The following is a 16,051-nucleotide window of genomic DNA, read 5'->3' on the forward strand; positions in this document are numbered from 1 at the left end:
TGAAAAGGAAACAACTGGGAAATGAAAAAGCATACTTGAGAGTCCAGCCCGGTGGCTGAGTGGTTAAGTTAGTATGCTCTGCTTTAGCAGCCCGGGGTTTCACGGATTGGGATCCTGGGTGCAGGATCATCATGCCATCAAGGATCATCATGGCTCATCAAGCCATGCTGAGGCGGCATGCCACAGAGAGGAACTAGAAGGACCTACAGCTAGAATATACAACTATGTACGGAGGGGCTTTGGGAGAAGAAGAAGAACAAAAAAGATTGGCAACAGATGTTAGCTCACCGCTAATCTAAGAAAAAAAAAGAAGCTTGACAGTCATCATGGTAATAATAAGTATACTTGGAAATGACAAAATAATAACTACCAAATTTTAAAAGAACTCAATAAAGACAGTAAACAGAATACTGGATGCTACAGAAAACAAAATCACCAAAGGAGAAGACCCATGTAAGAAATTCTCCCAATATCAGAATAAAAAGTTAGAGAGATGAAAATTATTAAACAATAGATAAGAGAAACAGGGAATAGACTCAGGAGATGTAACATATGGATAATAGGAGTTTTAGAAGGTCTGAATAGAGCAGAGCAATTACAAGCAAAAAAGTGGAGGAGGAGAAAAAGAAGAAGAAAATCTCCCTAAGCTGAATAATGACATGAGTTTTCAATTCACAGTGCTCAGTAATATTGTAAATACTAATGAAAAAAAAACCTACAACTGAACAAATATTGGTACAGTTTCTGAATTTCAGAGAAAACTGTCTAAAAGCATTTTATCCAGACAGAGAGGGAAAAAAGGGCAAGTTTCCAACAAAGGAAAGATAGTGAGTTTAGCATCAGCTTTTATGCCACAATATTTAAAAACCAGATGACAAAGGAAGCTTGAAATAGTTCTGAGAAAAAAGGCTGCGACCCTAATCAGGTTCGTACATAATGGCAACATATCTTCTCAGATATGCAAAAACTCCTAAAGATGACCCACATATCCCTCCTCAACCAATTACTCAGCATTTATCAACAACTGAGAATAAAGTCAGAATACAATTCCAATAATTGGAGAGAGTATAAAAGAAATGAACAGTAAACAATGAAATGAGTATAACTAGAACTAAATTTAAATGATTGTGTTTGATACATTGTGATCCTTATGTTAACACTAAGAAAACTGAAACACTAAAAAATTGAAAAAGCAGACACATGAGTAAAAACATGGATTTAAAATCCCACAGATTTTAAACAAAAATTATAGGTTGGGGGGTAGTACAAGAAAGCATCATATACTCAATATCTCCTATTGTACAAGAAAAGAAAATGTATAGTTTCATTTCTGACAAAAACAGAGAAATATCAGTTTTACTATTATGTCTTTTAGAATTTAAAAGCATAATTATTAAAAAGAAATATAAGGAACATTAGAGAAAGGACTTTGGTTTCAGACAAACTAAACTGGGCATGAAGCGCAGCTGTCCAAACCATATGAATTTGAATAATGTATTAATCTCTTTAAGCTTCAGCTCTCTCATCTACAAAATAGGGATAATAATGGTTCTTTATTATAGGATTATTTTGAAGACTAACCGAAATAAAGTGTGTAAAGTATATAGCCCTGCCTTACACATGGTAACTGTGGAATGTTAGCCATAATAAAATGGGGGAAAAAAGAAACTTGACAAATATAACAAAAAATACCAAAGTATACGAAAAAATACCAAACACAGTTATCACAGTTCTTGGAGATGGATTAAATTTTTCCATTAAAACACAAAGACCTTACGACAAAATTTTTAACAATACAGATACTCTTTATACTATTTTAAAAAGACATATTTTTTCACACAGCTAAGTGTTTACTATGTACCGGGCACTATTCAAGGTTCTGGGGAGATAGCAGGAAACAAAAGACGAAGTCTTGGACCATTCAGTCATTGGGGGCAGTGTATTCCAGGCAGAAGGGAAATAACTATAAAGGCCCTAAGGCTGAGATGGGTCTAGGCACGTTCAAAGAAAAGTGAGCAAGAGAAAGGCAGATGAGTTTAAAGAGATAACAGGTTGGGGGAGGGGGTGAGGAAGGACGGGATGGGACAGGGTCAGATTCTACAGGACGTTTCAGACCTTGCTGGACTTTGGATTTTACTGTGAATGAGAAGATGAGTCATTGGAGAGCTCTGAGTAAGAGTGATGTGGTCTGGACATCCTTTCTTTGACAAGATTATTCTGATTAGTGTACTGAAAATGGACTTAAGAGCAGTAAGAGTGGAGGTAGAAAGATCAATTAGAAAATTAATGTAATAATCTAGGAAAGAACAGTGGAGATGGTAAGTAGTTGGACTCCTCTGGATATAGTTTGAAGGATTAGCTGACTGTTTGGATGTGGGAAGTGAGAGAAAAAGAGGAGCCAAGGATGACCCCCAGTCTTTTGGCAGGAGCAATGGGAAGGATGCAGTTGTCAGCAGCTGGGATGGGAACAGTCAGGGAAGAAGAGGTGTAGAAGAGTGTAGCTGGGCATCCTGTTTTAGATGTGTGATATGTGAAGTGCCCTTAGCAGGAGAGGGAATAGCAAAGAAATAGCCAGTCAAATCTTTGACTGTAGAGAGACCAAAACCAGAGATGTAAATTTGATAGTAGTCAGCATATAATGGCATTTAAACACATGAAACTGGATCAAATCACTCAGGGAGGAGATGCAGACTGAGAAGAGAAGAGGTCCAAGGACTAAGGCCTGGAACACATCACTGTTTATAGATGGAGGACAAGAGGAAGAATAAGGGGGATGCAGAAAGAATGGCCATGAAGTCAATTAAAAACCAGAAGAGTAAGAGGTCTTAAAAGCCAAGAGGAAAGAATGAAGGAATGGACAACTGTGTCAAATCCTGTTGATAGGTCAAGTAAGATGAGCAGTGAGAACTGACCACTAGATTTAGCAATGGGGAGGTCACTGGTGACCTAGACAAGGTTAAACCAGTGGAGTAATGGGGGTGAAAGTCTAAAAGGCAGGGTGGAAGAGACAAAGGAAGAAAGGACCTGGAGAAGAGAACACATGCAACTCTTTTTAAGGAGCTTTACTATAAGACGGAGCAGAAAACTGAGAGTCAGTAACTCAGAGACAAATGGGAACAAGAGAACATGGTCTTTTCCTTAAAGAAAGAAATGTCAGGATATTTGTTTGATGATGCAAGAGAGAGGGGGATATATTGCTGTAGTGACAAATATTTTCTAAAATTAAAAAGCAAATAAAGCAAAAATTTAAAAAGCATAGCAATATAAGATCAGATGAAGTAGAATTCAAGACAAAAAGCATTAAATGGGATAGAAGTTAATGTATATTTGGCTGATAAACCATGGAACAAACTAAGAAAGTAGTTAAAGAAGTATTCCCCAAAAGAATACTGCACCCAGATGAATTTATAGGCAAGACTGTAAAATCTTCAGGTAAAGAATCACTTCTTTGCTATTTAAACTTATCCAGACAATAAAAAGAAGGAATATATTTCACTTCATTTGAACAAACTAGCAGAAACCTGATACCAAAAACAGACAGAGAAGGAAGAAGAAACAAAGTTAAATCTCTGTTATGAAGTTTGATACAAAAAGTCTTAAGTAAAATGAGTAAATTAAATACAGCAATGTATTACAAGAAAAACAGATAAATTCCAGATGGGATTTATTCCAGGAATACAAGGTTGGTTCAACATAGACAATATAACTATAATTAATCATATTGTTATTTAAAAGTAGAAAAATAATTAAAATTGTCTCAATAGATGTTAAATTATCATTTAATATAAATTGAATAACATTCAGGATAACAGAAAATTCTTAATTTAGTCATAGAAAGGTATTACCTCAATATGATAAATAATATCTATTTGAAACCAATAGCCAATGAAAACCATATATATTGATAAAACACTAGAGGCATTACTAAATAAGTCTACAGCAGGAAAAAAATGCTATCAACATTACTTTTCAGTAGTGTCCTGTGTATTTTAGTCAGTATAATAAAACAAGAAAAACACATTTTTAATGGCCTATTAGAAAGGAAAAGATGAAATTATCATTGTTGCAAATGATATAGCAATCTAACTGGAAAACTCAAGAGACTAAAAGGGAAAATTATTAAAATTAATTTTTTTAAAGTTCAGTAAAATGGCAGAATGCCAAAAACATATAGGAATCAATAGCTTTTTACAGACTAAACTAGGTAGATTTCTAATTAAAAATTCTATTTCCAAAAGCAAGCCCTCTCCCCCGACAAAATCCTCTAGTACAGAGCTATCCAACAGAAAGGTCATGTGAGCCACATTTGTAGTTTTAAATAGTCTAGTCACTATGTTTAAAAAAACAGGTGAAATTTTAATATATTTTACAAAACCCAAAATATGTTCAAAATATTATTTCAACATCTAATTAATATTTTTAAACTATTATTGAGATATTTTCATACTAAGCCTTCAAAATCAATGTGGCTTTTTTTTTTCTACCTACAGCACATCTCAATATGGAATTGCCACATTTCAAGTCCTCACTAGCCATCTGTGGCCACTGGCTATTGAATTGGACAGTGTAGCGCTAGTAGATCTAGCTACGTGCCTAAGAAAATATGTGCGGGACTTACAAACTTGAAAATACCAAAACTTCTAAAGAACATAAGAAGAGGTCTCAGTAAAATGACGAAGACATGACATATTCCTGGAAGGAAGTCTCAATATTCTAAAGTATAAATTTCCTCCCTCAAATTATTGTATACATTCAACACAAGCCCAATCAAACTTCCAATGGCATTTTTTGGCAACTCTTGACGAAATGATTCCAAAGACTGGAAGCATAAATGTCTAAGAATATCAAGAAAATTTGAAAATGACAAGTAAAAACGGTCTGGAGTTTGGGGCTTACCCAGTGGCCTAGTGGTTAAGTTTGTGCACTCCGCTTCAGTGGCCTGGGGTTTGCCACTTTGGATGCTGGGTGCAGACCTAGCACTGCTCATCAAGCCACACTGTGGCAGTGTCCCAAATAAAATAGAGGAAGATTGGCAACAGATGTTTGCTCAGGGCCAATCTTCCTCACCAAAAAAAAAAAAAAAAAGAGGTTTGGAGTTTGCCAGATCAGGTATCTATGTATTGTCAAATATTTACATATTTTATCAATTTATAAAAATTACAACAATACAATACTGGCAGATCAAAAAAAGAAACTAAAAACTATTATAGGCAAGAAATTAGTATATGATAAAGGGGGAATTGTAAATAAGTGGGAAAGGGATATGTCCATAAATATATGATACTGGGGCCACTTATAAGAAATATACAGTGACATGTCTATTTCATATCTTACACCAAAATAAATACTACATGAATTAAAAATTTAAATAAAAAGCTAGAAAGCAATAAAGTGACAGAAAATTTTACATATTTACATATATACACTTTACATCTATACATAATTTTGGAGTAGGGAACGTCTGTTAAGATAGATATAAAGAAAGAAAACAATAGATTTGGTGATAAAATATTTATCAAAAACATAAATAAAAAGCTAATTTCAAACTGGTAAAATGATTCCAACATATGTGAACAATGAAAATACTAATACATAAATAGCTTTTGTAGAGCAATAAGAGACAGGATGAACAATCCAAAAGAAAAAAAAATGGGCTAAGGACATAAAGACGCAAATTTACAGAAGAAGATACAAATTTTCACCTATCAAATTGGCACAGATGAAAAGATGATGATCATGTTTGACAAGGGTGCAAAGAAATGGACACCCTTGACCAGGACCTGGACAGTCTCTCTTGAGGGAAACTTGACGGTATGTATGAAAAACCTCTAAAACATGTATATCTTTCCATTTATATGAGGTACCTAAACTAGGCAAATTCAGAGACAGAAATAGAATAAATATTACCAGGGGCTGTGGGGAGGAAGAATGGGGAGTTACTGTTTAATGGGTATGGATTTTCTGTGGGGGATGATGGAAACATTCTGGAAATGAATAACGGTGATGGTTGCACAACATTGTGAATTTACTTAATGCCACTAAAATGTACACTTAAAAGTGGTTAAAATGGTAAACTTTATGTTATGCATATTTTACCACAATTTTTAAAAATTCTTTTGCATGACTATAAACGTTTATTAAACCATTCTCCTACTCCTGAACACTTAAGTTTTTCCCAAATTTTTAACAAATAATAGTAACATTGTGATTAACAAAATATATGTCCTTTGACCCAGCATTTTTATTTGTTAGTATTTATCCTATGGTAATAATGAAGAATATTTGTAAAGATGATGTACATTTTCCTCCTGCACTGTGTGTAATAACAAAAAGTGGAAAACCTAAATAGCTAACATATAGGATTGGTCTAATAAATTATTGTACACAATGGAAAATTAGGCAGTCATTAAAATGTATACTACAGACATGTATCTATTGATATTAAGGGAAAAATGATTAAAAATAGTATGTGTGGTAAACTTTAAAGGAAGTAAATGTTTGTACATGCATAGGAAAGTATCTGAAAGAATATATAAGTTTTTGCCAGTGGTTATCTCTGAATGAATAGGATTTTGTAAATTTTTTATGGTCTTTTTCTTGTCAGTATTTTTCCTGCAATGAGCGTGAACTCTATTTGTAAAAAAGAAAAAAAAAAAAAAAAAACCTAACAAAAGAATCTTAATTTTGAAGAAAACATTTAAAACCTCTCCTAGCCATTTTTTCTTTCTCCAAAGAAACACTGTGCCTTTGCTTACTGTACAAAGTGCTCCTCCCCCCCCAAAAAAAGAAAGAAAATGCCAACTGACAGACTGTCTGTAGATTATTTATTACAAGGGACCAGCAGATAATTCTTTCCCTGAACTAAATAACTATAAATTCGATTATATTCAGAAATGCCTTGGGGCTTTTGGTTTGCTTCTTAGCTGTAGGTATATGTGCAAAGTACTTCTTACTTTTGCTAATGAGATGGGTTTCCTTTTACGAATGAGGGAGATGCTGTCCCTGGAGAATAATGCTACACATGAAGTAAGTGAGACAGTCAAGCATCTGAATGGAACCCAGTAAAATGAGAGCAAGAAAACTGTAAAGCCTTATAGAGTATCCCCAAAGCTTGTGCGATCGTAGAAAGAATAATACTGCGAGTTTAGAGGTATAAGTGAGCATATCCAACCATAAAGGCATTTTTGTTTGGGTGTCCCACACAGTAGCTGTAAATCTGGAACAGGAAACTTGAAATCATTAAGGTCACATATTTATAACATCATATTCAATTAGGTTAGAAAAGTGCAATTTCTGTCATCATGTCATAAAAAGATGTGTTTTTCTCTCAGATCTCTTATAAGGAAAAGCTCCCTATATTGTTACAGATAGGGCTGTTTTCAATCAGTTACAAGGAGCAATTCAATTACTAGATGGTTTAGTGCAGTAACTGACTCCAGACTAATTTAATTTCTTTAGGTCTCTAAAGATCAATTGATCTGATTTGTCCCATCCCCAAAGGCTGTTTAGGAAAAATTCAGACTTAAATACCTGGAAATGAAATCCAAAACCTTGGCCAATTTCACACTACTTAGGTCATCTTGCAAACTTTCAGCTAGTCACAAAGATGCTCTCTTGGCCCTCAGACCATTGAAAGCTACTTAGTTTCACATAGATGTGAGTGCTCCCCACATCAGGATGCTTATTCAATAAGTGGAAAATGTGGCTGCATGCATTATCAAATCTGTCGCTGCAGAGGGCAGTCAGTCTGGGCACTTGTATCTCATGAGCACATGGGCAGCTAAAGGGCTATTTTTACTCCCGGAGTAGTTTATCAAGACTATGGAAAGTAGATTTAGATGGGGTAAAAACTATGCTCATCTAATTAGTTGAGGAACTTATAATTATTTTACATTTTTAGATTTATAAAGTGCTTTCATAAATGTCATCTTACTTGGTTCTCATAATAAACCTTTGAAGTGAGTGGGGTTATTTGCTCTATTTTCTACATGAGGAAACAGACTCAGAGGTTAGGTGACTTCTCCAGGATCACTCAGCCAGTAAATGGCAGAGCCAGGGCTCTAACCTATGACTTTGTCTCCCAGTATATCATGCTCACCCCCGATCTGAGACAGAAGATATGACATACACGATAAAAACACATCACTGCTGCCCCACTGAGCCACTGTCTTTATTCTTACTTGATGCCTGACTAAAACAGAGAAAAAATTCACTGATTATAATCCCACCTGCATAAACCCAGTCTGAATCAGTGCCTCAGGCACTCCAGAAAGAGGAGTTGAAAAAGTTCATGCCTAAATGAGAGGAGCCTTTGTAAATGGACTCATTTGTTACCCACACTGCTGATACCACATTCTCACCAACTTGGGTCTCACGGCCCATTTGCCCACCTATGTCCCCCCACCATGGGAGACACTTGCCTTCTCTCTGCATTTTGCAATGACTCTTCAACCACAAACTCAGGTTTCTTTCCCTGATCTCAACACCCCCAGCCACTTGTCAAGCTCTCCAACTAATCTTACTTTTCTACTCAAATCCAACAGTTCATGCCCAACTTTCAGCCTCTTCTGCTGCCTCTCTGCCTCCCCACCGAGCCTCTGTATCTGTTCCCCCAAATCAAATTCACTTCCATTTGGGAAGGCTAACGGAAGAATCACACACATGTTGCTAAAACATGTAATTATCCCTTAGTTTGAGTTGCCAGGACAGGTTGGGGAGAAGTGCTGAGATCAGGAGTTGTGACCATGTGGTAGGTAACAAAGAGTGTGACAGGAACGTGTAGCAATTGGTAGAGAAATCACACAAAGATTTGGAGATAAGATAAACCAGAGGGCTGGTGGCTAGGGTACCCCACCTGTCACTAAAGACATCAGGCCACATGAAAGAATAAGTACAGAAGATGAATATGGTCGGAGGATCTAATGTATAAATAACATGGTGACTATAGTTGATAACACTGTATTGTATAATTGAAATTTGCTAAGAGAATAGAAGTTAAATGTTCTCACCAAAAAAAATAAATAAATAAGTACAGAAAGTTCCAAGTTACATAGTGTGTTTAAGGGATACAAAAAAATCAGTTAGGTTGAAAAATGTTCTCTTTGAAAAACACGTTTTGACATTCATATTGGGCAAACTGTGGATCTCAATACAGTCTTTACTCATTCCATAGACAGTCTCATACTGCATGAACCATTTTAATTAAGTAAAAAGTGAGGTAAGTTACAGGCACCTGATTGTCACTTGTCCTCTTAAAGGTCCTGATATCTCTCTTATTAAATATAAGCAGTCTAGGCTATAGGTGAAATATGTGCCTTGAATTAAATTACATCTACTTGTTTCAAATTTTGAAGCTACCCTTATATTCTTTGTGTTAGCAAATATATCCACTTCAGAAGGCAAAGGCTATCAAGATTTCATTTCTCTGCAGACTGCCACTAGAGACATGAAGCTTAATATCGTCAAGAGGACTGAATCTTTGATAACAAAGAAGCCTTATTTTTTTTACAGTTGAGTAAATGTCCTGACCAAAGAAATCACTCTACTCAGAGCGTACACATAGAATAGATCCAGTTGCAGCAACTGTCAAAGCTTAAGCTGTTGCATACCATATCATATATCAGGGTTTATAGCTGGAAGGAAAGGGGGTCAGAGAACTGGAGACTATATACAGTAAGATTATGGTTCTTTGGCGTCAAAAGGAGTGTGTTCTTACAAACTCACTCTTCTCTTTATCTTATCTGGACAAAAAAGTAAACAGAAAAGTCTCATTACCTCTCAATGTCAGTGAGCCTGGAGGAGTCCCGGAATCCTTTGGCAAAAGGGTTGCTATCTATTTTCAGCTTGGTTATCTAGAAAGGGAAGAATAGGTAACAAAACAATATCATTTCCAAGGTCAAGGAAATAAAATCAGAAATCAAGAGTTTCATTGGATTGGTGGTTACCAGAGGGGAAGGGGGGAGGAAGGAGGGCGAAAGGGGTGATTAGGCACACGTTGTGGTGATGGATTCTAACTAGTCTTTGGGGGGTGAACATGATGTAATCTCCATAGAAATCGAAATGTAATGACATACACCTGAAATTTATATAATGTTATAAACCAATGTTACCACATTAAAAAAAAAAAAGACAGGGTTCTTAGGCTCTTTAACGCATCAGAGGATGACAAATACAGCATATGTCCAGATTGGATTGATGCATTTAAAGGTGTCAGAGCCCAAATTGTGTTTCTGGCCCTGATGAGATAACAGTTTAAGAAATCAGAAAAACATTCCACTTTTAAACACATAAAGAATGTATCATAAATTGTATTGTTGTTTCCAATTTTTCTCTGTCTTCCCTGTAAGAAGATTATAATCTTGTGCATTGTCATGGAACTTGAAGTAGGCCTTCTCTATGGGAGGAATCTACTTCCCCATTCCTTTTATATCATGCTTGAACACGTGACTGGTTTTGGTTAGTGGAACGTGAGGGAAACACATGAGATGTCTTAGCAAAAGTTTTAAGAAACCTCCATTTTCCCTCTGTCCTTAGAATGGCATGTACCAAAGAGATACTGCTCCTTCAGCCTGGATTCTGGAATAAAGAATTCATTTGGAGCAGAAAAAAACAAAAGAAAGAACGAGTTTGTTCATTTTCTATCCTGGCACCCCAAGAATATCTTAATGTCTCTCAGCATCGTGAGAAAGGTTGAAGGTGCTAGAGAAGTTCACAGGAGGGATGGATTGGGTGGGATGGTCGAGGAAGGCCTCAGAGAGAAGGAGGTATCTGAGGTCAGGTTAGCCCTGGAAAACAGGCTGGAGGTCAATGGGTACAGACAATCAGTGATGGGGGCCTTTCATGAACAGTGTGGCTTTGGTGTGAAGTATTTAAGAGAGTAGCGAAAGGCTAGGGTTTGACTGGGGAGTGGGAGAGCTGTCTAGAAGGCAGCACTGGTGGGGAACGGGGAATAAAAACATGAATATTGTCTCATGCTGACATGGCAACATCATTTGTTAATACTATGGGCACATATATATACCATTATGGGTAAAAAGATAAAATGGCCAAATGGAAACAGCTTCGTGTTCAATACTATATTGAAATATGCAACATAAATACATGACATAAAGCTTTCAGAATATAAATTTACCCCTGTTCCCCTTTCCATCTGACTAAATTAGAATCAAATTAGTTGGTCTTTTGTTATCCTCCCTACAATGTTATTTATAGACTATATACCTACAGGAAAAAAACATTTCCTAATAAGAATCATAGTCTGAAATATTGTGTCTATGATGTGTTAGTCATAATTCCCACAGTATTAATATTAATGTAGAAAGATCCATTAAATCAAATGTACTGCGCCCCTCAAGAATAATACATTAGGTTACAAAGCAAAAAAAATTAATGCTGATTAAAAGATACTTGACTTGTAAAATTCCTGAGTGTTAGAGCTGAACGGGACTTAGGAGGACTAAGACAAAGCTAGTCAGTAGCTGAATTAGAACTACAATCACCTTTAAGGAGTCATAGTTCATTCGTATCAAAACGAGAACCCACGTTAATCTTTAGAGAGAGACACACACAAAATAATCTTAACCTGGGAAAACAAGTTACAGACTGAGGCATGTCCTCCTCTTTCAAAGTAGACAATAAACACAATCAAAATCAATAGTTTGAAATACTGTTTTGCCAAAAAGCAACTTTCCCTCTGATCAGAGTGTATCCACTGTTCATTTTAAACCATTAACACCTAAAGAATTGCTTTTTTCATTACAGAAGAAAGACTTTTTTTTCCTTTTCAAGTTTTCTTGATGTGAGCTAACCAATGTACGAGCTGCAAAGAAGCTCTTTGCCTCGCTTCAGAGAGAACTTCCCACACTGTCCTGACCAGGGAAACTGCACTCCTCTGTCATCCACTGGCGAGTTATAAGGTTGATTGTTTGATAATATTAATTTTTAAGGACACCTGACAGTGCCTCAGAAACGCTCATTTTTAGCTCATGAACATTCACTCTAGAGCAGCCAAAAGGAAAAAAATTGCTAGTTTCCTTTTCAGCTTAGTTAGTGGAAAATGGTAAACAGGGAAGGAAATAAGCTGGATAAATAAAAACCTGTTCTTAATGGATAGCAACAGCTACTTAACTATGCGTATAAAGAAATACACAGGAGTCCCTGATGTTGCCTCTAAAGTATGGCCACCAAGATTTATGGAGAACATTCTCTCACACGGCCGGTGCTTTAACGGCCATGGATTTCTGAAGTGTGTTGTCTGTTTCAGTCATGCTTTCAGACTAAGATTTAGTTTTGAAGGTCAGTTTTCAGGACGAAGGAGAAAATTTTTATTTGTTTGAAATAAATTGTAAACATCTTCTAAAGCCGAAGCAATCAGTATGATCTAACATTATAAAACACCAACAAGGTTTTTAAATCCTCAAGGACAGGAGCTGTGTCTCTTTCCACTGAATAATTATAAGCTAAAATACTTCATATTTCTAAAGTGCTTTATAGTTTATGAAAACTCTTTCACAATAATTCGTCAAAAAATATTTAATGAGGATTGATTACTTATCATGCTCTATGCTAAATGTTGGACGGTACAGAGAAAAGAACACATAGTTCCTGCCCTAAGGGAGCTTAAAATTCCATGGAGTCGGCAGAGGGATACACAGCTGTCCAAAACTGGAAGTGATTTAAGTGCCACTAAAGAGTGTGGCACCACATTCACCACAGTGTTAGTGACATTAAGGGTGAACCAAACCCAGATGAAGATTTCAAACTGAAAGTGTGAGGTAGAGCGATAAGTTAAGGCTTCTTTCAAGCTTAATTCCTATAAGCTCATTTATAAAATTAAAAAGTGAATAGACTTGCAGATGGATAAAATTTTCTGGAGACAATGGCAGATAATAGATCTGATGGAAAAACTAGTTTTGAAAGAAGCCCTTTTACAGCCATCTCTCTAAAATGTGAGCCATATCAAGCTTTGTTTGAGTCTTTACAAACTAAAAGGATGGAAAGTATTTGTTATAATGATTAATGAAGAATTTTTGATCCACTTTGTCCCTGAAAGAGATTTTGAAAATTGTATTCGTTGTTCTTCATGCTTTCAAAAGGTAAAGACTGTTGGCTCAGAATGTGATCACTGTAGAGTTATGGTAGAGAATAAATAATCCCAACGGGTGTGTGCTGTTCAGTTGATGTGTCACCATATCTAATTTCACTGCCATGACTCTGAATGAGGAAGTGAATTAAATTCAACACAAGTTTTCAGATTTCTTTGGAATTTTCTTGCATTATGAGAATTTTCTATATCCAGTATCTTTTTAGTCTCTCTTTCATAATCTCCAGGAGTATCAATGGTAACATTTTTTCTTTACATTTTGATGTAATTTCAAACTATAGGAAAGTTTCGAGACTAGTACAAGGTGCTCTCATAGATTTACCAATTGGTTACAGCAATGACTTGACTTTAATGTGCTAATTAGAGAAAGAGCTCAAAACAATAACCAGGTATTACTTTCTCTACGGACCATTTTTCAAATTCCAGGGGAAATAGTTGCTTTTGGAAGTTTGAGAAAAGAAACTGAATGGATCGCTTATTACTATAATTGTATGTGGGCCCTGGATTAACACTACAGTCTTGAACAGGTTTTATGGAGTATTGATTAGCAGCACAGGGACCTTCGGTTAAATTTCTTAATGAGCCCACCCTGCTCACTGTGATATCACTAGACTCTGAATCTACTGGGGTGTCAGCAATAAGAACAAGCAGTCAGGAATATGATTTCATCTTTTAACCAGTTATAGACTAAGTGAAACTCTTCTTGAGTTTACATAAAAAGCCTTTCATTGTGTTTGCTAATATTAAGATGCAATAATTTTTAAATAGTAAAATTTTAACATTCTAGGTAATGATACGTTTTTAAAAGGACAGGCTTAGATTTTATTCCACAGATGTTTAAATAAAAATCAGCAGTTACATAGAAAGAAATTCATTTCTGGAGGTATAGTTTTATCTACCATTATGAAATTTGAGGTAACTGAAAAAGTTACACACTTGAGAATTGATAGAAGGACCTGAGTTATAGACGGTGATTTCAGTTGGACATCATTTCCTTGGGTCCTAATATAGAACACCTGCAGTGTAATGCTGCTTAACAATATCACCCATGTCAAAGGTAATATGAAAAGAAGGAGCCAAAAATAGTCAACTGCCAAACATAATTTGTAGAGAAACCCATGTGAAACCACAGGTATGGCTTTATAATTCAAAAACAAATTTTAAAAGCAGCAGTGTTTTTCATTTCGTGAGGCAAAAGGCATTAACCAGTAAGGACAGCAGTAGTTGCTGAAGAAATCCTGCCCTTTAGTGTGTTTCTGCATATATGCAAATCACTGACTAATTCAGGCCAAAATACACCCCTGTTTTTTCATATATTATCTTAATAATACAGAACATAATGCATTTCCTAACCAAAAAATTCACTCTGTCAACATCTCCTTTATCTATAAATAAATGTACGCATAACTGGAGGGCAGATTTTTGACACTGCCAGCTGCGCCCAAGAGACGGGGACCTTTTATGGGGGTTATTTTTCCATGTGATATCACTGGACTCTGAATCCAGCTGGGGTTCCCAGCCACAAGGTGAAATTGGCCCTCAGAGACCATTTCTCCAATTATCAGGAAAAGATCTGTCCAAAGGCATTTAAAAATGAAACCTGACCTGTACTTCAACTCTATGGCAATGGTCGGCCTGCTCAAAAACAATGTATGACCTTTAAATCTTAAATTATAAAATAGTTTGTTGAAAGTGTAATGTACTTAGCTTTTATCTAATAATGTAAAGAAATACATTCATTACCTCGTGAAAACCAGAGGAAAAAATAGCAAAAATGCCCCATTTTCATTACTTATAAAGAAAACTACCAGCCACAATAAATGAGAAGCTTTTCCACAAATTCTATTGGAAGCTTTGATTTGGTTTTTAATAGAAGTAAAAATAATAGTCCTATCCAAAGTTTAAGAGAGATGAAGGTGATCCTAAATGTGAACTTTTAAATCTTCTTCCTCTCTTTTCTCTCTATTCTTTGTGAATGGAAAAATTCTAATATTTACACTATACTTAGTACATACTTTGTTTATTTCCTATATATTTATTTTATTATATGGTTGCTATAGGAAAACACGAACATGGTCTAGCAGTGAAAAACCAGTAGATGTGGGGAAACCTAGGGGGAGTCAGGATAAATTTTGAAAATCATATCAGAGTAATGAAAATACTAACCCCCAAACTAATTTATTCACCCCTGATTTATTCACATTTACTGAATGTAAATTCTGATTAGTCTTATGAGGTGTATATACCATTTGCAAAACTGACTTATTAGTATACCAAATCAAATCTTTGACTATTACTTGAATTTCAAATATATACATGGCATTGTGCTAGAGATTACAGCTTCAAAGGTAGATATATAGAAATAAACTCAGACATAGCAGCATCTATTGAGAAAATTAGTTCTAAATTTAATCACTTCTATTGTGGGTTATTTAGCAATGAAATGATATACTAACCGTATTAATCTTTATGATGCAATGAAGGATAGCTAAGCACAGGTAGCTGGATTTTGAGCCTATTTATAATCTGAATTAGATATAAACATTTGCAAGAGGAGCAACTAGTGTTGGGATATGTGTTCATTAGTATCTTAACCTATTTTAATTTAGCAACGTTTTCAGATTCAGTTTCCAAACCTTGTCAGTGTCAGTGGTCACTTCCTTAGCCCTGTAATCTAGCCTGATGCCACCAAAAAGGAGGAATTAAGACCCAGGAGATGGTTCTGTCACCAGATTTGTGACTGTGGGTGAGTCTATTAACCACTCTGAACCTCAGTTTCTTCGTGTACAAAACGGGGCTCATGGGGCCTTCTTCGGGGTATTAGTGTCAAAATTAAATGAGATATTGAGAAAAAACTTAGAGAGACTTTTCTAAATCATAAGTAATAAATCTAAGCCATCAACTTTAGTTGGATCCTAGTTCAGAGGGGAGACAAAAAAAGCTTATAAA

The 16,051-nt window shown here is 35.6% G+C and overlaps 1 protein-coding gene across 1 annotated transcript in view; it reads right to left on the bottom strand.

The window, feature by feature from the left end:
* TBX20 (T-box transcription factor 20) overlaps nucleotides 1–16,051 on the bottom strand; it is a 54,912-nt gene that overhangs the window by 22,875 nt on the left and 15,986 nt on the right. Inside the window, exon 6 of the mRNA XM_046669110.1 lies at nucleotides 9,775–9,851. Within this exon, the coding sequence (XP_046525066.1) occupies nucleotides 9,775–9,851 (77 nt within the window). The remainder of the gene's footprint in view (nucleotides 1–9,774; nucleotides 9,852–16,051) is intronic.

Source organism: Equus quagga, chromosome 8, assembly GCF_021613505.1.
Source record: "Equus quagga isolate Etosha38 chromosome 8, UCLA_HA_Equagga_1.0, whole genome shotgun sequence".
In the NCBI taxonomy this organism is placed as follows: Eukaryota; Metazoa; Chordata; class Mammalia; order Perissodactyla; family Equidae; genus Equus; species Equus quagga.